Consider the following 25,647-nt stretch of genomic DNA (forward strand, 5'->3'; position numbering starts at 1 on the left):
TGAGGACCCCGACAGAAAGCGGTTGCGGTGAAAACATTCCACCTGTTATGAGCTTTAAAAATAGGATCCCAGAAATAACAAATGCGCTTTCTTACGTAAAAAACTACAGTTCCCATGAGCGACGGCTGGTATTTGTCTCTGCGACATGGCAGGGAAATGTTTTGGTTCTGGGTCTTTCATCCTTGAAAATGATCAAGCAATAAAACTGTTGTGTAATTTTTTGCAGCACGAAAAATAAGTGAGTTAAACCATTCTAATGCAGTATAAAATAAACCGATTTTTATATAGCCCCGGAGTGTTCAGTTTTTATCTCTTTTGTTATTGTTTGATCAACTAAGCTCCACCTACGTTTGGCATGGTATAATCGGAATGCCGGCTAGCACGTCCATTTTTCTTAGTAGGGGTGAACCGTAAAAAGCGTAGCTATATATTTGCATCTGTGCACTCCTGAAATTTGAGATGGCTGTAATATGAAATATTTTCGTTTGTAGTTGATCATTTTTGTGTTCATTTCATCCCTTCATTCGCGTGAAAGGTGTCCCTCCTCCCCTCCCCCCCCCCCCCTCACATGCCGAGGTTGGCACGGTCGGTTGCGAGGCCTCTGCAGTAGGGAGTGTTTTTAGAGGAAGACCACGAAAGTTGATACTCGTGAACGGGGAAATGTTTTAAGTTTGATGTCATTTTACTACAACTTTGCACGCGAAGACCGAGGAGAGGCATTTAAATCAATTTCGAGACGTGGTTTGTTCAGCGAAAGCGGGGGTCCAGGTACCGGAGCTTATGATGCCTACGTTGCGGGACAGTACTATGTCCCACCCAGGAGAGAATCCCAACCAAGTGCGGGTGAAAGCCTATTATAAGGGGTGAGTGAAAATCAGTATAGTGGCTGGATCGGCCCGGATTAGGGTGGCTGTTCTGAAATTTTTACTGAAAAGAAACGAGGAGTGTTGTACTTGAGGAATGATTTTAGCCACACGGCGTGCGACCTAGCAGGTGAAATCGTCTTGGATCGGATAACTACCATTCTTGTTCGTAACCTATGTTTGGAGGTGACGGAAGTCACCGGAGACCTAACTTGATAGAGAGGGCATTAATGTTTTAAAGATATGGAAGATCAGAAACCGTTTTTTTAGTTTTCTCTTCCACAGACCAAACTTGGTAGAGTTCTGGTTTATGGAATGCGATCTCAGGGCTGCGATCGTGAACTCTTTTCAGTGCTTTATTATTTAAGTATGTAGGGTATGGTATCCATCATTCGCCATTAATAACATTAAAGTCAAGTCGCAACAAGCCTCGTTTTTACACCTACTATGTTCTCAGCTATGCTGTGTAATTAACCGATGAGTACGCATCGAGGAATGGTCACAATGATACCGATGCGCTGTTCTTTTAATTCAGAATTTGAAGCCGTTTCGTGTAAGGAAAACAATTGAAATCGGGGCATTTTCAGGACAAGATTTTTCATCTTAGCCACTGGCTAAGGACGGGACTCGTGTGTTAAGGCTAACAGAATGCCACCTACTCAATAATGCGTAATGTAGGTGTTGGTGTCGCATGTTGATGACCACTGACGGAGCTGCCGTAGGGTGAAGCTGCGCGGAGCCTTAGACCCGCACGGACAGGTTGTGCAGCTGCGGTAGTAGCAGTATCTTTTTACGCCTTGGCACACCTTGTTTCTCCGTGCAGCTTTAAAAAATCATCTTCAGTATTAAGGAAGATCTTTGCACACAAGCTCGGTGAACTATGTCTCAAGTGAGAGCCGGGGATGTCTAGCGCCATAGCAAAGACGTGTGGATGGGTTTTTCTGTTTTTACTTTTTGTTTAGTGAGATATTTGCGCGGAGAGGTGGCAGCCCTGGCACAGTGGAGCCCTGTAGCAATTCCTGTTTGTAAACTGAGGTTATTCTAATGAAGGCAGTAAGAGAAAGGATTAATTGCATTTGTATATATTGCTTTTCACCCCAGGGGTGCCCAGAGCACTTTATATATATATAGGAGAGAATACACTTCCATCATTGAAGTGCAATGACGTCTGATTATTTTCAAGCGATTAGGACTGAAAAATAGAGTTTGAGCATGTAGTTATAGAATGTGAAGAATTCTGTTGATGTCATACGGTTGGAATAGGTTTGTTCCGTTTCAGGTGTCATCCTCCTGAGTCACAGGTATTCTGTTACTCTCACAGAAAACACAGTCTGAATAATTGCTCTTTTTGTCTCAGGCTGTTATTGCCATTTTTGATTTTTTGTTTAGATTTCTATCTGAGATTGGCTCATCTAATGAGATACTGTAACCTGTTAAGATCTATCTGTGCTTCTAAACGGTTTGCTAATTTGAGGTTTAATCATGTGTGTTTGCGTAAGTCAGTTGAGTTGCAAGATGGAAAGCTTTATGTGGAAGTTGTACTTACTTTACCTTAAACTTTGGAAAGCGCTAACAATGGTGTGCTGAATCATGAAAAACCTGTCAGGTGGGTTATTCAGACCTTTCGCAATCCCAATCACTGTCACTTCATGTGTGCTGTTGTACATATCTGACATTTCAGAAGTGTTTCTTTTCAAATAAAGAATTCAGGGTATTTCTGAAATATTTACAGGACCATATCCGCTTCTGAAATGCTAACCGTAAAAAAAATGTGCATAAACAGAACATTTTGAATATAAACCGATGCTCGGTGAAAGCACACTGTAGGACAGCTCTGTCTTCACCTGAGGTCATTAACGTCTGCCTCGGGCCTTTCGGCTTTATCTCATTCGCTGACCTTGATATTGTCCAGATAGAAAGTGGAGAAAAAGCACATGCCTGCCAAGATAAACAGCACATAACAAGAGCACAAACCGCACTGAAGTGAAGCTTCCAATTTTGCATTTCTGAAAGGAGTAGACTCGCAGTAGCTGACTGACACTTGATTCAAGTATTCTTTTTAATAAAACATTGTATTGTACTGTAGGTGTTGCGTACTCATGTACTGACTTATTATCTTTCTACTCCCCACCTATAAGGGGTAACAGGGCTTTCTCTTGCGATGGCCCAAAGCTCATTTTTACTTGTCTTAATTCCGTTATCTTCTCCCCTTTTTTTTTCTTACTGTAAAGCACTTTGAGAAGATGCATTTATAGGAGCTATACCAAATAAAAATGATATTATTATTAGTGGATAATATCACACAACGTTACTGCATGGCCATGAGTTATGACAGTTATTCACAAACATGTAAACCGCCTTTACGAAAAGGATTTTATTGCCTCTGACATTCCGATCTTTCAGACCTCAGCGGCGGCACTGTTTTGACCCCATGACTGCTGCAGCTTAGATGAATTTGATTTCTTTTAAAAAACGTATGTAGTTGGGTTATAGAATAACTCTCAACTATACTCTAAAAGAAGCAAGGAGGCAAAGGATTCTGAAGGCATTAGAGCTGGACTGAAGCGTCAGAATGGATGTTTTTAGATGAATAGCCTTCTGTAATGTGGGTGAATTCAGGACACGTGTTCACTTTTAAGAATAAAGCCTGCGTTTCCATCCATACATCCAGCAGGAGAAATCTAAAATTACCCTGAGGAGTGGGACAATGGCAAGACTCACTTTGTCGCAAGCTTCACTGAGGGAAAGGTGTGACTATTTGAGCTCATTATGCAGTAATGACCACACCTAACATGTCCTTTAGCAGCAGATAGAAATACTTACAGCTCACAAAATATTTGAAGGCATGTAAAATTACAAAGAAAATACTAAATTCGTCTCTATAATATCTGTAATCGGAAAACCACTTTCTGCAGCTAAGATGAAACACACTATGCAGTACACATAATGTCCCACTCTTATGTTGTCGAGTGGGCGGTATGGTAAAAAAAACATTTGTTTTGTTGAACAATTTGTAGCTCTGTTGCATCAGCCCAAAACCAGCACTGAAGATGTTTTCAATGCAGTTTAAGAGAGAAACAAAAGTAAGCAGTCGTTTATTCCCTATGGAAAAACAGCTGCCACAACAAGGAGACCTTAAGGCTTTCCTGAGATTTTCCTGCACTATAAAAATTTTACAGTTGAATATGAAACAGCACTTAATAAAAAAAATGAATGAAGCATTATGAAAAACTGCATGTTTCATCTACCCCAGTATTGGCAGATTAACAGTAAATTCATTGAAGCGGTGTCTTTTGTTCTTGTCGTCTTTACCAATAAGATCTGTAGTATTTGGCATTATGGCAACTCGACACATGAATGGACAAAATATCTGTTTTATGTTAAGCATGGAAGTGTGCGCTTTTAGTCAGGCCTTTGAGCTACAGAAACACAGGACCTGACCTGGGACATGAAGTGCAATTGCAGAGATGGAGGTGTTTCTCCTTGATAAACTTTAGTAGCCTGTGGTAAGACTGTAGTAATGTGTGTGGAATCTGTGTACAGAATTATTTTTTTTATTTCATGACATAAGGAACTAGTAAGTAAATTAAGTTTTATTCATTTTATTAAACCTTTTCAATCTCCTTATTTTAATTCCTCCTTTGATTGATCATATTCAGTCCTGGTATCTGTAAATCGATATTTCCTGAAAATAGTTTGAAACTGATTTTCAATGTATTGCTATAAAAAAGTTTAAGTGTAGATGGCTGATGGTGGGTGCCTTCACCAGATATTCCTTTGAGCACCACTGGGCTTGAGAGAGTTCATGAGGTCATCTGTGCTTTCACAGACACTGTAAACAATATTTGGGCAATGTGTTTTCAGTAAGAGAATTGTTTTGACAACAGCAGTTAAAAAGGACTTTGCAGACCTAGGGTCAGAGGTCGTTCTGGATGTTGTAGTACTAGCAAATTGAGAATGGAAAACTCTTCCTGCACGTGAGGCTAGCAGCCCATTGACGAGTGACCCTCTGAGCGGTGCGCTGGCTGGAGTATCTGGGCTTAACTGCTTTCCTCAGGAATGCAAGACTGGTATCTGCATTGGGCTCTAATGAGTTACCACTGCGTTACCAAAACCTAGCCCTGCTGCAATCGCATATGTTGAAACAAAATCCAGAAAATCTACGTCTTTGATATTTTTCCCCCCATTGGAAAACAAAAATCAATGTGAGGAGGAGGTTTCTTTCTTTTTTGCTCAACACTTCTTTTAACGTTGGCACGGCCTACTCCGAATGTGTATTTCCCTTTGAAACTGACAGAACATCTGTATAACTTCCCCTCCTACATAATGCCATCAGAAATTGACACATGCCTCTGTTTTAGAATAAAGAGAGCCAGCATTCCGGCTATTTCGCTCTGCATCTACACAGGACACTCCTAATCCAAAGAGTCCAGGAACCTTCCGATTGCATGATCAAAGAGCTGGTTGCTGTAACGGGCAGGTCCGAGTTTTGTAGTGTATGTAAGACCTAACTGCCTCTCAGTGCGTTCTCCCTGATAATGATCTTTTCTCATTTAATTCTGGTGTCGGCACCAGGGAGCACATTTTGAAATGATTGGTTGCTCTCTGCCTGGCAGATGGGCTGATGGTGCTTCGGAGGGCGATTTAGGTACTTGGGGTGTGATATCTGGCTTTTTAATTTATTTAGCAAGCTTATCTAGCCTGCTCAGAAGGTCCCACTATATTAAATATGCCAGTAGTATCATGCTCATCGCAGATAGTGTAGAGACGGAGCTCTCACAGTGCAGAGGGTGTGGGTGCCAGTCAGACAAGAGTTTAAAAGGAAAACACAGATCTTTGTCCTGCCTTAAAAGACAAGAAATAAAAACAGGCGACTGGTTCCAAATTGTTTCAGTTAAAATTGACCTTGTATTCCCATTAACAGTGATTGTTAGACCTAATTGGTCTGACAAGCACAGCACTGAAGGGTCTGGGTAAGAAGATTTTAATGTTCTCATTCACCAGTACTAGTCAGAGGACCCGTAAGTCCAAAACATTTATTCATTATGAGTTATGTGAAATGAGAGATGTTTTAGACTGAATTTAATAGGAAGAGAAAAAAATTGTTTGGACACAGTTCTATTCATTGCTGACCTTGTCTATATTAGTTCTCGGGTTATACTGGCTTTTTACTAGAGTGTCCTACTCTTTTTGTTTGTTTCTGACGGCCAAAATACAGCTCAAGCATTAATATGCAGTTTTTGCTGTGTGTTCTGATACTGCGTTGTTTCTGAAATTCAGATTTGTCATAATACCCCAGGTGAGAATTTTATTCTTGCATTTAGTAGGTTGCAGTGCAAGCTTATTCACATTATGTTTGCATACTGTAACTCTCTCCTTAACATTTTAACTACTTTCCCTTAAGGCTTTTAAGTTTCTTTTTCTGAATGCCTCAATTTGGGTCTTGAACACCAGGGTGCTTATCAGTTAGTCCTTGGGAGTGTGTGCTTGCAAAGAAAACAAAACCAGTGATGCCAGTAAGAGATAAGAGGGAATTTAGAAATGTTAGTTAATAAACTGGCTGAGTTGACATCAGGACTCAGGAGCCTGATGTCACAGGTAATATATGAGATTGACCTTTGTCTTTTAATGATGCATTGAGTTTCTCCTCTGATGCATTTCAACAAAAATGTCAGATTGGTGCTTTATTCACCAGATTTTATTTGAATTAATAGGTATATGTAATAGTTCGTGTGAAAGATAGGAGTAGAGTAGATTTGTTTGTCTAGGCACTGTTACCTCTACTCATTTCCTCATGTGCAGTAGATGTACATACAGTAGCTGCAAAGGTGCCACGTACAATGGAGTGCACACTGTGCTTATCTGTTTCTTTTTCGCTAGTCCGCGTGTGCTTCTGAAAAAGATTGAATGCATTATCAAATCGGTGCCACTATAACTTGCTAGACTGCCTTTTGCGGTATACCAGTAGTATGACAATCTCAAAAATGCCTTTTTCTTTTTAATGGCCTTGCTTATCATCTATCACTGTATAGAGGCACGTTCCCAGTGAAGCAACAGAATGGTGTAGTGTTGTTCAAGTACAATTAGTGTTTCTTTGTTTTCCTGTGTGCAAGCACAATTGGCTCGTAGTGTACTATAATGGATCGTTCTTCCTTTAATTAAGTCTGCTTCTCTCTGAAACTCATGGTTCTCTAATGAAAGCAATAAAAAGCATGTGGGATCTGCCCATAGATAATTGCCTTTGTGTTATTACCTACTGTATTTACTTTCCTCCTGTTCCATTTGAGTGTTTACTTTTTCATTGACTGATTAACTTCTTTCTGTTTTTTTTTGCAGTTTAAAAAGCCATATACTATTGCCATGTACTGCGAATGGAAATTGGATATATTTTTTTTTTATTGAAATGATCTTATAAAAATTTCACACATGCTATTGACACTTCGATATAGAAGCCACTTTCTTGTCTCAGTCTGTGGTCATACTGTTTTGCCTATGCAGGAAGTGTAGCTTAATGTTTTCTCTGCCTTCATGAGTCACAAAGGTGAATAAGGGACTGAAGGCATGGCCAGAGGTTTGGTCAGTGAGTCATTCAAGGGGTTTCTTGCTGTTCGGGTTTCGGGAACAGAAGGGTACAGCTTATAACGTGTACATGTGATGTGTACTCTATATATCCCATTTTCATCAAATTACAGGACTATTATCTCACGTTTTCATAAACTCACATTTTTCTGACTTTTTATCCCTCAGTTCTATAGAAGGGTGTTAAAAAATCTATAGTACCAATAGTCTAAAATCATCATCTTACTGCAAACCCTCTTCTCTCAATCCACACAATATACACGATGCACCCTGGTCTCCCAGCCCCTCCCTGTTTGTCACTATTAATGGAAAATAGTTTTTTTGGAAAAATCGTAAAGATTTGTGTCTCTATCAAAGACTTGAGTAAATAACTGGTTAAAAGTATTAATTCTATTTGTTTTTCCTCTTCATGTACATTTTCCAATAAATGGGTTACTATATCTTTTAAAAAACGTACATTTTAGAAACATCCCTAATACTCTTATAAGGGTTATGGGTGTTTTTGTCATGTGTGTTCACTGAAAACAATCACCCTCTGCCTGGTAATGTTGTAAACGTCATACTAGATGAGCTTGATACGTTTATGGCCTAACATGCACTATGACATGGGTGGATAGTGTTGCAGAAATGAGTGAACTTGTAGATGTACTGTTGGCTTTTACTCAATTTCCTTCTCAGCTGCTGTCACAATGCCCTAGGCCGATATGTGTCAAAGCATGTTGCATTAAATAATAAATAATAATCCTTACACTTATATTGTGCTTTTCCGGACACTCCACTTAAAGCATTTTACAGGCAAATGGGGACTCCTCTCTACCCCCACCTGGATGATGCGGCAGCAGCCATAGTGAACCAATACGCTCACCACACACCAGCTCTCACTGGGGAGGAGAGCAGAGTGATGAAGCCAATTCATAGATGGGAATTATTAGGAGGCCATGATTGGTAAAGTCCAGGGGGAAATTTGGCAAGGACACCAGGGTGACATCCCTACTCTTTTCAAGAAACACCCTAGGATTTTTTATGACCATGGAGAGTCAGGACCTTGGTCTTGCGCCACCCTTCGGACGAGACGTCTTTTTTACAGTGTAGTGTCCGTGTCCCTATACTGGGTCATTAGGACCCACACTGACTGCGGGATGAGCGCCCCCTATTGGCCACACTAACACTTTTTCCCACAAAACCTTAGCTTTCTCATGAGGTCACCCATCTAGGTGCTCAGCCAGGCTCACAGCTGCTGAGCTTCAGTGGGCTGCCAGTTGTGAGGTGCAGGGTGATATAGCTGCTGGCATGTAGGTATTGAATCCAAAATGTACATTTGTCTACACTGTAGGCTGAGATCACTTTTTTTAATATAAAATATATAATTAATCTGTAAACGCTACAGGGATTTTTTGTGCTATGAGGAGATTTTTGAGTTGAAAATGGGGGTCAGTGGTGTTAATGATCTGTATTTTTGTAAACTGATGATTATGGTCCTGGCTTACTGACTCCATATGTGCTCCTTTTCTTTCCAGAGACATCATGATCACTTATTTTGAGCCATCCATCTCTTACGAAGGGCTGTACAGTGAAGTCAGGGACATGTGCAGCTTTGACAATGATCAGCTCTTCACCATGAAATGGATTGATGAAGAAGGTATTTAATTAGCAGCTGTTTCTACATTCAAATGGCTATTTTATTGAAATTCCAGTGTCCTGTTTACGGTTTAAATTGTACTGTCAATATGTTATTACAGCATCGAAAAAGGGCATGATAAATGGCTTTCTTTGAGTGCATTTTGCTTGATTTTAACGTTTAACATCTATCAGACTGTAGACTTGTACATCTTTTTGAAAACTCAAATTAAATACATTTGAAGTGATTGTTTTACATACAGTGTATTTCAGTGTGCCCACATCTTTGAATTATTTTCAAGATAAGGTTAGCACATTTGTAAAAGGGGTTGCACAATGCATTCTGTGATTTAATTTCGAAACGGAGCATGCTAGACAAATAAACTCACCTTTAACCAGAGCAGTTATGAATTATGAAGCTCAGGAACCATGCTGTCTTTATAAAAGTTTTTTTTTTTCTCAGAGCTTTAAACAGTTAACAACTGCCTAGCTCAGTTACACCCAATGTGCTAAAAATAGAGCTGAGTTTAAATGGTAATCAAGAAATTGTAGGAGAAATGTCTTTGATTATCAGTTATTGTCTCTGTAGTGACCTGTTTTGCAGAAAAGATACAAAGATTAAAAAAAGGATTTGAAGCTGTAATCAATGAGAATGCATTGCTTGTCAGGTATTCTGGGAAAGTATCTCCAGTACATTAAAATACATGGAGACTTTTGCTTAATTTTAGGCAATATTTATTGTTTCATACAGATTAAAGTCCCCCTTCCCTTTTATTATTTACAGGCAAATCATTGTGTCTTATATCAAAATGAGACACTTTAGCAATAATAGCTGTAGGCACTGAAATGGGTGGAATATAGTTCCTCTTTATCCTGGAGCAAATTTTCAGTATTAGGTGGCGATTTCAGAACCTCATCACTGATTAATGACTTGAACACGGGAGGCAAAGTTCTACTCAAGAGCTCCTCAGTGGCTCAGTTTAGCAGAGGCTTCTTTAAAAAAACACAGTGCTGGTCGAAAGTTTGCTTCTTTGAATATGCCTGTGTCACCAACCAGCTGTGAACTTGATCCCCAGAGCAGTGGCTCACATTTGGCCAATAGCTGCCAGATTCTGGTGCAGTTTGATTTGAACTAGGGTTGGCTATAATTGCTAGACAGTTGCCCCTTCGGCTTGCTGGGAGACCATGTGAGCTGGAAGGTGTCATCAGTACAAGTTACCTCCGTCCTCCACCTGCCTGATGCCTTAGCTTTTACTGTTCGCACTAAAGGCTCAGTCGGGAAAAACAGCAGGAGACCTGACAGAGGTTTAGGGGACAGCACTGGAAAGGCACTGGATAAAAAATAAAATTCGTGGGAGAGATGCAAGGCGGAAACCATTACTCTCTAAGCAACACTCTAACCATTGCCTTGCCAGAAAGCACCTGGGTGACCCCCCAGACATCTGGATGAATGTTCATTCTGGATGAATGAACCCCCCCAGACGTGACAGATGTGTCGAAAGTGGAGCTTTTCAAGGGCTGAGCGGGTGCCGTTATGTCTGGCGAAAACAAAACACCGCATTCCACAATAAGAACGTGAAAATCTGCAATACGTTTTCACTGCATTGTATGGAAATGCTATATTTAGACTAAAACATCATGGGAACTGTTTTGTCATTCCAGGTGACCCCTGCACAGTGTCATCTCAGCTGGAGTTGGAAGAAGCTTTACGTCTGTATGAATTAAACAAGGACTCCGAGTTGATCATTCATGGTAAATCATTGCTACAGATGATTGCTGCTTGCACAGAAATTCTTCTTTTTCATATATTTGTGTGGATATGTATTCTTATACAATATACATGTTATAACCTAGACTGGCTTTATGTTCTCTTGCTCTGATCTTTCAGTCTGGCCCATCACTGGTGAAACTCTGCTTTATTCCTAATTGCTGTGTTTTTCTTGCACATTTAGTCTTCATCTCCTGCTGTTCTCCCTTAACCTCCCTCCTTCTGGGATTCTGTAATTCAGAAGTACAACTGTGAATTCTTTACATTATTTATGCAGCGTAGCTTTAAGTGAGTGTTTCATGAGTGTCTGAGGATCTCGTTCTTTAAAATCACAAGAGCTGCGGTCCTCTGGAACACTCTGTTTTATAATTAGTTTAGGATTCTACCGAGAGCCCAGTAATCTTTACAACTAAGCTGTCACTGAATTCATTGCAGAAGCTTTCCTTATATTCCCTAAATGAGAAAATGTTCCCAAGCCGAAGATGAACGCTAACAGCTGTGCAAAAAGCAAATCCTTTAGGCACAGATGTTTTGTGCCTACCTGATTATAAAAAAAAATGATAGAATAATTCTTCAGTTATTATATTTGTAATCACAGAATGAAGGTAACGAAAGGTCTAAAGATTAAAAAAAATGGATGATAGTTTTGGATGAATCGCAGAGACTGACCATCAGAGGCATGCAGAGGGCGATGTTATACTAGAAATTATGAACATTATCAGCCTCTGGTAGGATGTGTGGTCTGGCGGACAGAAAAAACTCAAGGAGGAAGGTATTCTACAGCCCTAGCTGCAGCCTTCATTAATATTTTATTCCTTTGATTGTCTGATTTGACCCTGAGGTAAAGTCGGTGTGGTTGTTCTTCTCTGGCTGGCTCTTTTATTACCTTCAACGTATTGACTCCATCAAACGAGAATGTGATGTACAAGAACACTATGATCACAAAAATCATTCTTTTATCATGAACCGACCTTAACTGTGAAGTGCACCCGCTCCCTCTCCCAGCCAGCAGTCAGAGTGGAGTAATAGCTACTCTAAAGATGCCTGAAACAAATATTGCCCTGCAATAGATTAGCGTGTTTGACACTGGAGTTCTCCAGATTGATAGGATCAATTAAAGATTGTATGGGAAACTGATTTCCATTATTTCCTGTCTAGGCTTTAGCTGGAGATTGCCTAGACCAAGATCTGTTCAGATATAAAATGGCTGGTTTCCAATGTGCTCTATGCTGATTTAGTTAAACTGGCTGACTTCCAGCGTACTGTTTATTGGTTTACACAAGGTTCTTTGGAAACCAGTTTTCGGCCACAGTGTCCTTTGATACAGTTGTACAAAAATAAAGGCACATTTGTAGATTCTCCAAGCTAGGTAAAATTGTCAAGCACTATTACTGAGTCCAGTTACAAAAATACTTTCACACAGGGAAGATCTTCATTCTGCTCTTGCAGCATGTCTGATGGAGCACTGACTGTCCCTGGTATAAATATTACAGGTATCTTTGCTGCCCATGTTGCCTTTATTTACAGTCGCAAAATGCCATTTTGCAAGACCTTGCCATCGAGGTTTTTTTGTACAGTAAGGCAGTATCATCTCTGTGATGGGACTGCTGATAAAGGGGAGCAGGGTGGAGAAGAAGAGAAGAGATACATGAACAAAAGAGACGCCATGCAGGAGCATTAATTAGAAGGAGGCAGGCAATCCCAGTCATGGATGTCGCCCACACGAGAAGGATCTGTGTAAGCTGTTTGACCTCTGTGACCTCAGAAAAAAAGGTGCTTAGTCAGGAAAGGAATCGGACTTTCTAAAAGCCGAGCTTTAGCGAGAATAAGAAAAAAAAAATGGTATCAAGAAGAAAGTAATAAGGTATTTTAAAAACGTAGCTTAGTTTGTGAATGACTAAAGAGGTTTTACACAATATATTTGTAAAACCATTAGATCTATGTGTGTGTATCTCGAGAATCTACAAGTGTCTTTTTTAGAAAAGGTATTTTGTGCATGTTTTGCTAACAATGTGTATAACTGAAGTCTTAATTTAAAAGAAGTGAAACTGTGAGAGGCAGTGGTCATGTCTACCCGAAATATACCCCCTTAACTCTTACTTCACTTTATTTTTTTTCTTCCTTTTTAGTGTTTCCATCTGTTCCTGAAAAGCCTGGTATGCCCTGTGCAGGAGAAGACAGTGAGTACATCTGTTGTGTCTCTTGCTTTTATTTGTCTCGACTGCCCACGTCCAGTTGAAACCTTCATGCTTGTGACTGCATTGGACAGTTTCAGGTTAAATACGAACTGTTAATAACCCATATTCACAATGCAAACTAATTTGAAATAATTTGTGCCCAAATGTTATGCTTCAAATAGTTTATTTTATCTTTTATTCAGTCGTTTTTATGACTATCACTGTGGGTTTTGCTTGAAAGTACACATTAATTTGTGTTGGTTTAGGATTAACCATGAAAATGAATTTGCTTATTGATGACGTTGGGAGTATAATGAGTCGGTTGAGAAATTAAAATGTGTCAGATCTTTGCCGAGAACCTTTGTTAGGTTTTCACTGCAACAACACAAAAAGCGGGAGTTGTTACTAAGGTGAGTATTTATGTCTGACACAGCACTGCTAGTGTATCTGGAACTGCTTCTCCCAGAGCACACTACCAAACTCTTGAGCCTTGACTTTCTATTAAAAATATAACATTCAATGCATCTACCTAGCACGCCAATGTGTGTGCTGCACTAATAGGTATAGGAGACTCGTCTGCATTGGCTTTTTGGAGGCGGTCTCGTAGAAGGAATACCTCGCAAAGTGTTTTTTGTTCCACTCTGTCTTAGCAAGTGCTTTCGAGCGCATCCATCTTCGATTTGGTGGAGATCAAGTTTTTACAGTCCACGCACAGTATTTAGCCTCTTAGCTTAGTCTGTGTTCCACATTAATGGTTTGGCTTTGCCTGGAGGCAAATTGGGCAACCTTTTTCCTTTTTTAAGACAATAACATAATAGGCCCCACAAGCAGTCTAATGAGGCAGAGCAGGTAGTACATGAGGAAATTGAGTTGGCCAGGATGTAACCAACCATTTTCTCCTGACAGAATCCATATACCGCAGGGGAGCGCGGCGCTGGAGGAAGCTGTACTGTGCGAATGGACACACCTTCCAAGCCAAGAGATTCAACAGGGTGATTACGTTTTAGGTGCTATCTGTCCTCTTAAGGTTGTTTCCAAAGGAGAATTTTGTCTTTCACAAACTTTTGTTTCGTTTCTTCCTTACTATATTGTCACACTGCCGTTGTTTTTTCTCTGTTGTCTTTTAACATGCAGTGCGGCATATAGTAGGGACATTTCAATTGTTTCTTCCTTCTTGCGTTTTTTACCAGCGTAGCGCTGTCAGTTAGACATGATACAGTGAAGTATTTTCTGTAAGACGCAAAGTGCAGAAAGCTCGCGTTTTCGGAAGTAAACAGCCAAACAGCATCCATTTGGTATATTACTACTACTTAGAGTCTAGGTTCTAGTTTTTACACCTGGTGCTTTGGTAAACATACTACAAATCATTATTTTAACTATTTATTTCATATTGCTATTATATACTGTATGTATAACATTAGCCGATTCATTTTTTCCTTTACTGCTTTTGTCCTAATCACTGGGGCTGTGTTAGTTATTTTTCTTCTTGCCTGGTGTTTAGCGAGCAAATTGTGCTATTTGTACCGATCGGATCTGGGGACTGGGTCGGCAGGGGTGCAAGTGCCTGAACTGCAAGCTGCTAGTCCACAAGAAGTGTCACAAGCTGGTCACCGTAGAGTGTGGGAGACAGGTGATACAGGTGAGGAGGGAAGCCTTTCCAAGTGTCCTTTCAGTGCACGGGGAATTCAAAGTTGCTTTCAGGGGCGGGGGGAGGTAGTGACTTCAGAAGGCTCTGAGGATTCTGAAGAGTGTCCAAAAGAGGATTGTTCCTTTGTTGTTTGTTTGTAAATAAATGCCCTATATTTCTTAAAGCTTTTTTAACAACCATATCACAAATAGAAAAAGGGACTGAGAACTCACAGTATTAAAATACCACCAATAAATCTGCACTTCCAGGAGATCAATTCAGTTACTGATATATATATACAAAAAATTGTCAATGTTAACTCAGGTAGCCTGTTCTGTTTCTGAAGCACTGACTCTCAAATGGTTTTTTTTCTAGGAGCCTGTGGTGCCTATTGGTCCAGCATCCACAACACTGGATCGTTTAGAGCCAGGTAGAAACCACTTAAACTGGAATTGATTTAACTTAGTTTCAACAGTTTAACTATCATTTATAAAGACTTTTTAATATAGTTTATTAATTTTATTACACTTTGCTTGCAAATTAATGGCATTCTCTACTCAATAACTACATCCCACCAGAAAATGCAGCTCTTAACTAGTTGATTTGTTCCCTTCAGAACGTTTGTCCTAGAGTTACTACAGATATACTGTCTCCATGGGGCCTGTGGGTTCATATCTAGTCCATGGGATGAGAATACTTAGATTTTTTTCTGGCACTTTAAAATGGGATCATTCAGGTCAAAGAGTTGAAAAGGAAATGCATCCTGCATTTTGACTTAGGTCTTTTTGGCATATGAAGGATATTTAGCTATGGCAGCCTCTAAGACCCAAATTTCTACCACCTAGGTCTGATAGAAAGTTAGCGTTTAGTTGACCTAATAAACCTTTCTTAATAATTGCCTATAGATAATTTAATAGTACACATCCAGTTCCTCAGTGGTCATTGACTGTTATCTGGTCGCTTCTAACAGCCAAGGCCACTTCATAGGATTTTATTCACAGTCACATATCCTGCAGTGTGCAGAAATGCCACAGCTGAGTCAAAGATCATCTCTCTCTAGAAAGGAACACAACATGTATTCAGCTAAACTGAACCACAACTAGGTGTGAACCCAGGACAATGAAGCTGAAAATTTAATGGGACCTGCTAAGGATTTTTTGTTTTTGTGGGAGGTATTAAGGCAGCTCAAGTAGTAAAAGTTTATTGGTCTGCATTGAAGGTGGCCTGTGACACAGGGGTTAAGACCCCTCCACACAGGTTGTCTGTAGCAAATAACATGGAAGATGCCGTCTGTGTAAATGTGTTATTTGTGAATTATTTGGCAAACTGGAACAGCATAAAGCATCATGACCCACAAAATGCATTATCGGCCTGCATTCTATTGAATTTGATTCTTGTGAATTCACAGTTATTCCATACAAAGCATCAAGTCATGAAAATCTGAATCATGTCGGGGAGGAAAAAGAGGTACGTTTCCCTTTTGTGGTGTTTATATAGTTAACTGTCGGGGAGACCTCAGCTGTCTGTGCTGATACAGTGCTGTATGAAGCAGGCCAAGATAACTTTTGTAATAGGCAGCTGCTTAACACAGTGTTAATTTTAAACAAATTCTGAAAAGATTTATTTTTCTGATTGTTTTCTTACAGGTTTCACAGGTTTTCTCATATTATTTGGACAGTGTGAAAATTAATGACGTTTGTTATTTTGCAATAGATTTTCTGTTTCTTTGTCTTTTTCCTGACAATAAAGTGTGTACATTTCCAAAAGAATGGTTAATTTAGTTTTCTAGTCCTAGCTTTCTAGGTTTTAGGTTTCTTAAAACTCTGAGGGTATAGAAATATATTACTGCATTCCTAATGTTTTTTACCACATTTCTGACATCATATGTTTGTTTCCTAATAAATTCCTCCACTTCACCTGTTTGTCTCACATAGCACAGTTTGTCAGTGAATACCATGAAGAGATAAAATGTCAGAAAGAGCAAGATTAATGCTGTGTGATACATTAAATGTCTTGTTGTCTTTTATGGAGCCTAAATGAGGCCCTTTGCCATTCTGCTTGTCAGTTGAAAACCTGCTTTCAAACGTAAATCCTCGACAGTCTCGTAACAAAAGCCAGGGAAATGTCAGGCAAATTAAAACAGTAGGTCAAGCTTTCCTCTAATAATGCTGGAGACAGTCCTTGCACTTTGAAAGCTTTAGGGGTAAAAAATGAAAAGATATGCCTTGTGCTATTGATTTCCGTTAAAGAAGCTAATAACATAACATTTGCATCACTCTTAACACCACTGAGCGATTAACTGGCTAGTCTGAACATCCATGGCATGATGCATCATAGATCCACAGAGGGACGGCGCCCTGTAGCTAGATGCAGTGTGGATTAAGCTAGAGCTTAGTTGCATTCTTGATGCATTTTGGGGGTGGGGGGGATGGGTATGAAGAGATATGTTATTTCTGCTGTCTTGTGCCTGATTTCTGGTTCGTCCCCTTCAACAGGCCATGAACAGCAGAGAAAGTGGAAAGGCTCCTACCAGTTTAGGGCTGGCGGACTTCGATTTGATCCGTGTCATTGGGCGAGGCAGCTACGCCAAGGTGCTGCTGGTTCGGCTGAAGAAGACAGAGCGTATCTATGCAATGAAAGTGGTGAAAAAGGAGCTTGTGAACGATGACGAGGTGAAAAGTCGTCCCTGTCCGTCGGAATTGTCCATGTCGGTGTCGTCCTTTCCAAAATGAAATCTCCAAATTTACCTCATTTTTGTATTTGTTTTTTCCTGAATTCCTCAACCAGTTTGTGGCACCCGCTACTGTTACTGAATAGTGAACTCTCCCTTCATTCGCTGTCAGTGTGCTGCGGTGGTTGCCCTCTCGCAGGCTTAAAGAGCAGGCCAATCTTCATTTCCTTCTCTCACGGCTGTTATTTTTACCACCACCTGAGACTTGAACATTGTATGCCAAGAACAAGGCTGATCATCTGTCAGGGAATTTATGAGTTGAATCCATTGGTACAGGGATCCCCCATGTCCTGTTTCTGGTCAAATCCACTGCACCTGTCTTTTTATTCATTCATTTGTGGTGATACACAAGTTATCCTTCTGAACCGTCGCCTTTCACTTTGCAGTACTTGTTTTTCAAAGCAGGTTTTGTTCTGTGTGATTCGTGTTATTTGCTCTTGGCTTTCAGGATATTGACTGGGTTCAGACAGAGAAACACGTGTTCGAGCAAGCGTCAAACCACCCCTTCCTTGTGGGGCTGCACTCATGTTTCCAAACAGAGAGCAGGTAAGCTGTTACAGGAGCTTTGTTTCATTCCGTACAACTGACAGCTTTTTACCTCTTCTCATACATATTAATCACTTTTCAGGACTCCTGATCTTTGCCCTGCTCCTGTGTTTGTCAGCAGCAGTGTGCTGCACTCAAAAGGGTTTTGAAAAAGAGAGCAGCCTTACAACTATAGGAATGCTGTTCAAAAATACAAAATGGAATTCATCAGGAGATGTTAATTATAGCTCTTAGACACGAAAGCGACTGCAGAATAAATTGTGTGTAATATCGTAATTAGTTTATGATTCCATGTTTTAGAGTATTTGAAAAGTTATTGCAAAACTTTTTTTAATTGACAGTATAAGCCAGTGTTTAAAAAATGTGGCACAGCATACAGGACTCATACAGGATAATTGATATATATTAGTGATTTTGATACTTAATAACCCATTACCATTTTGAAACGTTGTACATTCTCAAGCCACTCATTTCAGATATACGATCAAACATTGGGCTGTATTTTCTTCTCAACTTTTGGTACAGTTTGAACTTGTGAACCCTTAAATGATGCTAATAAGCTTTTCACTAGTAATGTGATGAATGTGTGGTTTCGCTTCTCAGTGAGATGTACTGTAACTACATCCTACTGAGGTAAGTGTTGTGACAAGGCAAATGTGATAGCAGAAATGTAATGACAAAGCCAATCATTTAGCACATCTCTTGATGTTTTTTCATCCTCAGCCAGGGGTCAGTGCAATTCTAAATTGGCGTTTGGGGTTGCATTCCTCTTCATCACAGCCTTAAAATGTCTGCTCCTTTATCATGTGTCGATCAGATAAAAAAATGACAGTCAAGAAAAAATAATTAACTTAAAAAATACAGAGGATGGCATTGCTGCAGTACAAAATGCAGTGGTTAGCATTGCTGCCTCACAGTGCTGGGGCCCTGGGTTCAGTTTTAGACCTGGGGTGCTATCTGTGTGAAGTTTGTATGTTCTCCCTGTGTTTACACGGGTTTCCTCCAGGTTTTCCTCCAGGTTTCTAAGATTCAGGATTCTAGATTTCTTTATTTCTTTATTTGCCATTTACAACAAGTGTATTGTAATGCTTACTTGTTCGGCTGTACCCAGTAACATTAGAGAGAGAAAAAAATAGGCACAAATGACAAACAGACATGGACAATAAATTTAGCAATAGACGTTATAATACAGCCAAGAGAAGTCAAACAGCGCATTACCTTAAAGTGCAGGTGCTAATATGTGCAGGTTCCTCCCAGATTCCTAATGGTAGGTTAATTGACTTCAGGGAAAAGTGGCCTGGTGTGAGTGTGTGTTTTGTGTCTGTGTGCCCTGCAATGGACCGACATCCCGTCTAGGGTGTATCCTGCCTTGTGTTTGCTGGGATAGGCTCCAGCTCCCCTGCAACCTGAGATTAGATAAGGCAGTGAGGAAATGAATGGATGGAAAAAAGAATTTACAAGTTCCGAGCATTTCTTTCAAATTTGGGATCTTGTAAGCTTTTTGTTTTGGATCATGTTGTGTGTCTGAATTACGTTTCTTTACAAAATGATATTTTCTCACCTAGGCTCTTCTTTGTGATTGAGTATGTGAATGGAGGAGACCTCATGTTTCACATGCAGCGACAGAGAAAACTTCCTGAAGAGCACGCCAGGTAAAACTGTGACTTCAGTGTTGGACATTCTTCATTCTTTCACAGTGTTTAGTATTTGTAACTGCCTGAAATCTTATATCTGGGGAAAACAAATGAACAAACCCGGTACAGATGGAACATAAAAATATAATTTTCAGGAAATCTGCTCTTAAACAGGCTCATCATATTTGGTTTGGAAGCAATTTTTAATGTTAGTCTGCTGTTTGTATACTTTATTATACTGGGTTGGAATGAGGTCAGTTTCTCTTGATTTATTGTGAAGTTTTGCCTCCCCCCATTAGGAATACATAACTGTGATATTTGAGCAACTAATGGAACTGTGCTGTTTTATTTTACCTTCTTAGGTTTTACTCTGCAGAAATCAGCTTGGCTTTAAACTACCTTCATGAGCGAGGCATCATATACAGGGACCTCAAACTGGACAATGTGTTACTGGAATCAGAAGGACACATTAAACTGACAGATTACGGCATGTGTAAGGTGTGTGAGCAATATGTAGGACAACAATCCTCATATTATTGCAATATTTGCCTTGTCTGAACTAGCTAGACCTCTCAATTAAGGTATGGGACTGTACAGTATATAGCTGTATCTTTATTTTGCTTTCCTCTGTTATGAAGCCATTATTGTGGTGGCACAGGAAGAATTTAAGTGATACATTTATCTGTAAGAAATGAAAGGTCTGTGAAAACCTCAGTATAGACTTCTCGGGGTCTGTGTGAAGAACAAATTCATACTTTTAAGTGCGTTTTAACCTGCAGTTAAAAAAATAAATTACAGGAGTAGTGTGAGCCTGATAAGGCTCAGTGTTTTGGGTATATACTTAAATTGCTAAGTGTGGACTGTGGAGAGCTGTGCTGATTGAGACTTTTTTTGTCACAGGAAGGGTTGCGTCCTGGAGACACAACCAGCACATTCTGCGGCACTCCTAATTATATCGCCCCTGAGATCCTGCGAGGAGAGGATTATGGTAACCACTTTATGTCTGACCTCCAAAAAAAAAAGACCGAAACAAACATCTTGCTCCTTAATGTGTGCGGGCCGATGTAGAGTGCTTGAAATAGTTTGCATTTTGATGCTTAGTTTAGCTGTGACTTTTGAAAAAAGAAAACCATGTAAATTTGTTAAAGGACTGCATTTTGTATTTGTGAGTTTTATCTAGGTGTAAATCCACAGAAAAAACAGGACAGCATTGTATACATTGCATACAATGCGTGTGTATGTATCGCTTTGGTTTCAGACTTGCCTGTAATGGTTTTTATCCTGTGGTGTAGGGTTCAGTGTGGACTGGTGGGCCTTGGGGGTCCTCATGTTTGAGATGATGGCAGGAAGATCACCATTCGACATCGTTGGCAGCTCAGACAATCCCGATCAGAACACAGAGGACTACCTCTTCCAAGGTATATGACCATAGTGGCGATGGGATTTAAACTTTCGCAATTAATGTTAAATGCCCACTACTGTAAGAATTAAGCATTCTGTTAAAAAACAGTGTCATTGATACATCAGTAGAGTTCAGCAATTCAATTTTTCCTGGGAATAATTGTTAAATTCAGACACTTTTTTGCTGCTTCAGCGCAAAACAAATAAGCAACACGAGTTGTTGAGAAGCATGTTTTAATCAATCCGTTTGATTTGGTCTATCTTTTTTTTTTTAGTAATATTGGAAAAACAAATAAGAATCCCAAGATCCCTGTCTGTCAAAGCCGCTAGCGTCCTGAAGGGATTCCTGAACAAGGTATGAATTCAATCCATGGGAATATAGGAGTTTTCAGACTTTGATCTGATACTGGTGTTAACACAGACGCCCTCTGTCGTCAATTCTGTAGGACCCTAAAGAACGCCTGGGCTGCCACCCTCAGACGGGCTTTGCTGATATCATGGGCCATCCTTTCTTCCGAAACGTGGACTGGGATCTTGTGAGTAGTTTTTGACTCTTCTGTCAAAGATTTTTGTCTTCGGAGAAAGCCCAACAGCTGAAGCATTTTTTCTTTCTACTTTTTGGTGTGGAATTTACCTCTGCTTACCCTTTGCAACACAGATGTCACTTGTCAGGTGACATCTGAGTGAATACGCTGTTTGTACCAGCGAGAAGAACCTTGACTTTTCTGTTTTCTCACTTTCCTTTCTAAATTCATCAGCATGCCTATAGATGGAGCTCTGCTTGCCAGAAGTCTGCACTCACTGCTGAGCTGATGCAACTGCAGCTTTTTTTTTTTCCAAAGCTTCTATGAAACACTGCTTTGGATTGGTATTTCACAAGTATCCAAGCAAAGGTGTAGACAGCGGTTTACATTTTGAAATGAATTGTAATGAAGGGCACAATTGAGAAATAGTTTTCCCCTCCTGATCTGCACATTTCGAAATGGTCAGTTTTGCTGATTATGATTTGTCCTTGATAATTCTGTCCCAGATGGAGCAGAAACAAGTGGTCCCACCCTTCAAACCCAACATTTCTGGGGAGTATGGACTGGATAACTTTGATGCGCAGTTTACCAATGAGCCTATTCAGCTCACGCCCGATGACGAGTAAGTATCTGTGATGACTTTTCACGGCATCTCTTTGAAATGGAAGCATCTGATCCACAGATAATGTCGAAGCGTTCAAGTTTTTTAGGCCTTAATATAGTGCTTAACTTTGGTTTTAAATAAATCTGCTCTTCCTGACAGGAATTTACCTTGTAATTTTTGTTTAGAAAATGTAAATGACGATTATATGATTTTGTTTCTATATTTAATGTGCAGTGCAGAATATACTACTGCTCACTGTTGTAATCTAAATTTTCTGTATGTTTTTTTTCTCAGCGATGCTGTGAAAAAGATCGACCAGTCAGAATTTGAGGGCTTTGAATACATCAACCCTCTTTTGATGTCAGCCGAGGAGTGTGTCTGAATGGAAGACAGTATTCCTTAAGTCATTGCTGTTGCCTTTTAAAACTCTGCATGGTTAAACATCGTACCGTTTGGAAGCTGTCATTCTTTTAAATGCGTCTTAAAGGTTGTCACAAGCTGCTACTGGCAAGCTGATCTCATACTCAGCCATTTATAACCACTACACCTTAAGTGTATTATTTTGTATCATGTAACCTATATGCACTGACACCCTGACTCATTAATATAGACAAAGCATCTTATAACAAACATCTCGGCAACCAATGAGAATTTGTATCTCTATGTCCAAGCTATAGAATTAAGGAAAATTTAATGAACTAGGAGATGTCTGTGTTTAATACAGGGTTCACTCTGCCCAAATTGTATGTCAAAAAAACAGTTGTAGAAGTTTGGTAGTTCAGAGGAATGGACTCTTACTGAATTTTCACTTGAAATGTATATCGGACATAAGGAAGGAACTGGAAACATGCAAGTTAATGGTAGCTAGCTGTAATGTTTAGACACCAGTTTTCATTGGCACCCAGCTCTAACCCATACAAAATGTTTACTAAAAGCAAAAACACTACAGTGAGCCCAAATGGCATGCCTTGTTTTTTAGTGGTAGAAGATTAAACCCAATCAGTTGTTATAGTTAAGATGGACTGTGTTGTGGAGACAGGTGGGGTATCAAAATCTGCCACATTGAATGAAGGGACCTTCTAGTCTTGTAACTATTCACATAAGTGTCGGCAAACTGTGAATGCTGCGAGTGACGGCTGACTCTGGATTAGAATAATATTGCAGATTTACAGAACATCTGCATCCATATGGGACCAAAAACATTTTTTGACATTAAAAAATTAAATTACTCGTTACTTCACACTAGTCTGGTTGCTATGTCAAGTAGAAAATTGTACAGTCCCAAGGGAAAGAATTTACTTTCAAAGCCTCGTTTTTATCGCATTTTTAAAGTAATTACTACCTTTCAGATGCCAATAGACCTTTTCACTATATGTATTATTTTTCTATTATTACTTGGCAATAAGACAATTACTGTAAGGAAGGGGCTAATATTTTTCCTTTTTTCTGTAAGCTGAAAGTGGAATTTGTTTTTTGTCTCTTTCCTCTGGTTCTGAAGAACCAGCCTTTCATCTGACTAGTAAGCTAAGTTATCGGAATCAACTTAAGAGGGTTCCCAAATCTTGCTAGATGACAAGAACATCACACACATCTTATTAGTAGGAGTTTGTAGGGAGCAAGTTCAAACAAACAGCCTCCAGTCTTCCTTTGTTAGATTGACTGCAGGTGAACCTGTCTTTCCCTATGAGTTTCAGAGCAACATGTCTGAAACAATTGGTTCAGTATACAGAAATAAACAAAAGAACGGTGAACCTGCGTTTATTTTTTTTCTTATCAGATGTACATCCTCGGACACAATGTAAAATCAAACTGGAACTATATCAGTTTATTACTGTTTAGAAGCTTAATGTCAAAATTACATGGTTACATAACTGTTATAGAAAAAGGTCTTCATCTCTATCTTTTTGTGTCCTTTTGGTTCCATTTCTGTGATAAAGGTACTTCACACACAGGAGCAGGTCCCCTCTGCAGGAACCTTTAAAGTATTTAAAAGCCCAAACTACCACACATCTTTAAACACTCAAGTGCTGTTGTTCTCACCACTGTTGTCTAGTGTATGATGAATAGGACCTATCAAGGAAAAGAGGAAGTGTGTATGATTGCTCGAGACCACTGGACTGCAAGGACCACTCGTATAGTGTGAAAAGCATTAGCCAGTGAATTCTTATTAATAATTTAAAGTGATGTTTATAAAAAAAACAATAGGCTATAGGAAGGCTGCTTCTCTTTTGTATGTCTTTCCAGGGAACTGTTATTGAACATTTTTTGTAATCTTTATTTCTCCTTTTACATGATCAAACGTTAGGGACACAGTGGCAGGAGAAATAAAACGTAAGGTATTTTTTCTACACTTTTTCTATTGAGTTTTTTTTTGTTGTTGTTTACAAGCTGTTACATATTCTATACCACTACATTGTTTAAATGACTTTATTTAGTATTTTGTATGGGTTTAAGAGTTTGATAAACTTTTTGCAGAGAAAATGGAGTGGAATTGGTAATATCAAGTGACAGATCTGTATTAATCGTGACATGTGGAGACCACATTAAGGCTGAAGAAACGAAGATGGGAGGTTAAAGAGTGCCCAAATAAAATACTGTGTTCGTTTACAGTTTTAAAGACTGTACTGCTTAAGATAATTTTATTTTTTACGTTTTTTACCTTCACACAGATCTTTTACCGTTTGCTGTACTGTAGCCTTCACAAAAACTATGGGATTTTTTTGGCAGCTGTCTTTGTTTTCTGATACCAATAAAATTATAGGACGTGGTCCTCTTTTAGCAAGTGATGCAGACGTAGCTGGAAAGCGACAGTCTGGAGCTGTTCCTCTGAACTGAGGAAACCGAATCTGAGGCCCAGCAGCTGCATGTCTCCTGTCTTTGTGGAAGGAGGCAGCAGTCACTCGGTAGTTTGGAAAGAGAGGTGAAAAGAAAGCTAATGCTCACCATAAAGAAAAGGAAAAAAAAGAGTACTTGAAGCAATAAAGTCTTCAGCATGTGGAAACCCAAAGTTGGAGAGTAAGGTGAAATACTGCAATGATATGCTGTAATTAATCAATATTAATTAAATGAAAAAGTACATTATATAAAAGCAATGTATCTGTTTTTTTTTATCAAAGTGAAAATGAATAACGGATATTGTATGTCCTCCAGGAAACTGGTAGAAGGACAGGTCAAAAATGGGGAAAGTGGGCATCTCTGTAGAAAACAAAACCTCATTGGCCATGGCTGAGTAATAAATTAATGCATCAATAATATGTTTTTGTATGTCTGTAAATTAGGCTGTGGAAATGGTGCTGTACAATATCATCAATGCCAAATACATTTTTTTGCTTCCTTAAAAGCATGAGTTTTGTTTTGTTTTTTTTGGCCTCTGTGCCATTTTAAATTGAAAACGCTTGTTAAGGGTTGAATTATTAGTATTCAACACAGGAGGCATCTTTGCTATTTGATCAATTCAAAATAGTGTTAAAGAATTAAGAAAGTCTACTTTGCACATTTGTGTTGCTGCTTTATAAGACTAAGTACCAAGGCTTTATCTTTTACCACTATACCTCTTTCATTCTCATTGACATGCCC

The 25,647-nt window shown here is 39.4% G+C and overlaps 1 protein-coding gene across 2 annotated transcripts; it reads left to right on the forward strand.

Annotated features, from left to right (window-relative positions):
- Window positions 1-577: 577 nt before the first annotated feature.
- prkci (protein kinase C, iota) lies at window positions 578-25,405 on the forward strand. Of its 2 annotated transcripts, XM_088913100.1 has the most exons (18): window positions 578-863; window positions 8,960-9,081; window positions 10,722-10,811; window positions 12,957-13,007; window positions 13,911-13,996; window positions 14,506-14,643; window positions 15,007-15,061; window positions 16,040-16,098; window positions 17,127-17,303; window positions 17,811-17,908; window positions 19,474-19,560; window positions 19,905-20,040; window positions 20,443-20,530; window positions 20,835-20,960; window positions 21,219-21,298; window positions 21,390-21,479; window positions 21,974-22,089; window positions 22,366-25,405. In XM_088913100.1, the coding sequence occupies exons 1-18, from the start codon at window positions 781-783 to the stop codon at window positions 22,451-22,453; spliced, it is 1,770 nt and encodes a 589-aa protein (XP_088769226.1). In that variant the 5' UTR covers window positions 578-780; the 3' UTR covers window positions 22,454-25,405. The 2 variants fall into 2 exon arrangements, with proteins under 2 accessions (XP_088769226.1, XP_088769227.1); XM_088913101.1 differs by lacking the exons at window positions 578-863; window positions 8,960-9,081; window positions 10,722-10,811 and adding an exon at window positions 12,461-12,564.
- The last annotated feature ends 242 nt before the right edge of the window (window positions 25,406-25,647 follow it).

This window comes from Atractosteus spatula, chromosome 4 (assembly GCF_055471065.1).
Source record: "Atractosteus spatula isolate fAtrSpa1 chromosome 4, fAtrSpa1.hap1, whole genome shotgun sequence".
Lineage (NCBI taxonomy): Eukaryota > Metazoa > Chordata > Actinopteri > Semionotiformes > Lepisosteidae > Atractosteus > Atractosteus spatula.

What these genes read in the sequence shown, in the direction of transcription:
- prkci (XM_088913100.1), top strand. Translation starts at nt 781, where the DNA reads ATGATGCCTACGTTGCGGGACAGTACTATGTCCCACCCAGGAGAGAAT. An exon ending in CCTGCGAGGAGAGGATTATG is followed by an intron (nt 20,531 to 20,834) that starts GTAACCACTTTA and finishes CCTGTGGTGTAG; the next exon opens with GGTTCAGTGTGGACTGGTGG. An exon ending in AGAGGACTACCTCTTCCAAG is followed by an intron (nt 20,961 to 21,218) that starts GTATATGACCAT and finishes TTTTTTTTTTAG; the next exon opens with TAATATTGGAAAAACAAATA.